The sequence below is a fragment of the Cyprinodon variegatus genome, unplaced genomic scaffold, assembly GCF_000732505.1.
Source record: "Cyprinodon variegatus isolate N-32 unplaced genomic scaffold, C_variegatus-1.0 Scaffold285, whole genome shotgun sequence".
NCBI lineage: Eukaryota > Metazoa > Chordata > Actinopteri > Cyprinodontiformes > Cyprinodontidae > Cyprinodon > Cyprinodon variegatus.
The window spans coordinates 948,308-949,905 of NW_015150738.1; the positions used below are offsets into that span (position 1 = coordinate 948,308).

Consider the following 1,598-nt stretch of genomic DNA (forward strand, 5'->3'; position numbering starts at 1 on the left):
GTGAACCATTGTGAGCTTTACTGGTTTGAAAAACAAGCCCACACAAACACACACACAAAAAAAAAACAATTATACTTCCACACATATATAACTGGTGAAAAGTCCCACAAGCAGCAATATTTAGCTGCTGCCTCCTGATAAGTCTGCTTTTTGCAACGGGGGCCTTTTTGGTGGAATAAAGATGCGTATGGCTATAGTAGGTTGGGTTAAAGTTATCACCCTTCCAGGATTTACATTAATACAGAAATTGGACCAAAATGGAACTTTAAGGAAAGTGAACCATTGTGAGCTTTACTGGTTTGAAAAACAAGCCCACACAAACACACAAAAAAAAACACTTTCAAACTCTGGATTTTCCAATAGGGTTTATTGACACTTAACATCAACAAACAAGTTTTAACATGAAAAAGTCAGATATCAGGGTGATGACTCCTTCATCTGGAATCATATGTTATCCAACTGGCGTTTCCTTTCTTTCTATTTTCTGTATTCTTATATAAGACTTGACCAAAGTTCTTTACACTACATTCAGCCATCCACCCATTCATGCACACACTGATAGTGGTCATAGCTGCCCTGCGGCTCACTTACAGAAGTGAGGCTGCCGTTCACTGGTGCCAACAAGTCCCCTGACCATAATCAATAGGCATGGCAGGTGAAGAATCTTGACCATGGACACAACAACACTGAAAGCCAGAGTTGGGGTTGGAATAGCCCTTGGGCAACACATTTCGGTTGCAGGGCTAACTCATGCATCCTATGCAACTCTCACCAAGTGTATACGCTAGAGAGCCTTTTTGATTATGATTTGATGATGAAACAAGTACACCATTGTATTACAGGAAAAATGTTGAACAATAGGTTGAAATGTTCCAAAACCAAAGAAAATGACTTTTATGTACAGCCATTAGTAATTTCAGTTTAATCTCAAACAATATCTGCTTGTTTTTTGTAGGTGAAGTGACAAATCAGATTTCAGGTAAGCTGAAGGCTTTTCTGATCTATCTGTCTGTCCATCCATCCTACAGTATCCTTAAGTAATAAACATAACCTCTGGCTTACATGGCACATAGAAAAAGAGTCTAATTAAATCGGGTACTGTCTGTTATATCTTTTTAGGACCACTCTACCCGATTAGAGGAACACTAAGCTATCGATCTGACGATGGAAGCTCTCCAGAAATATCTCTCCTCCAAGCCTTTAACTTCTATGGAAATGCTCACTCTTCAATTTATGTATGTCAAGCCTATTTCTAAAACTTTAAGTTACTTTAATTTTAAATGTGAAGAAAATATCAAAGCATAAAAACACCTAATTTTATTATTTTGTTTTTTATTGCCAGGTGAACCACAATGGATATCTGACCTTTGATGCAGAATGGTCCAGCTATTCTCCTCGACAGTTTCCAATGAATGGAAGCAGAGACGTCATTGCTCCATTCTGGACCGATTTAGACAACAGAGGAAGTGGCAACATCTACTATGATCAGTACACCAGTGGCCCTATTCTCCAACAAGTCACACAGGACATAAACACATACTTCCCAGCACTAAACTTTCAGGCCAACTGGATCTTTATTGCATCTTGGCATGAGGTTG

The 1,598-nt window shown here is 38.8% G+C and overlaps 1 protein-coding gene across 1 annotated transcript in view; it reads left to right on the top strand.

Annotated features, from left to right (window-relative positions):
* LOC107090192 (alpha-tectorin-like) overlaps window positions 1-1,598 on the top strand; it is a 21,720-nt gene that overhangs the window by 7,580 nt on the left and 12,542 nt on the right. The window contains 1 exon segment of the mRNA XM_015383438.1: window positions 1,343-1,488. Coding sequence (XP_015238924.1) covers window positions 1,343-1,488 — 146 coding nt within the window.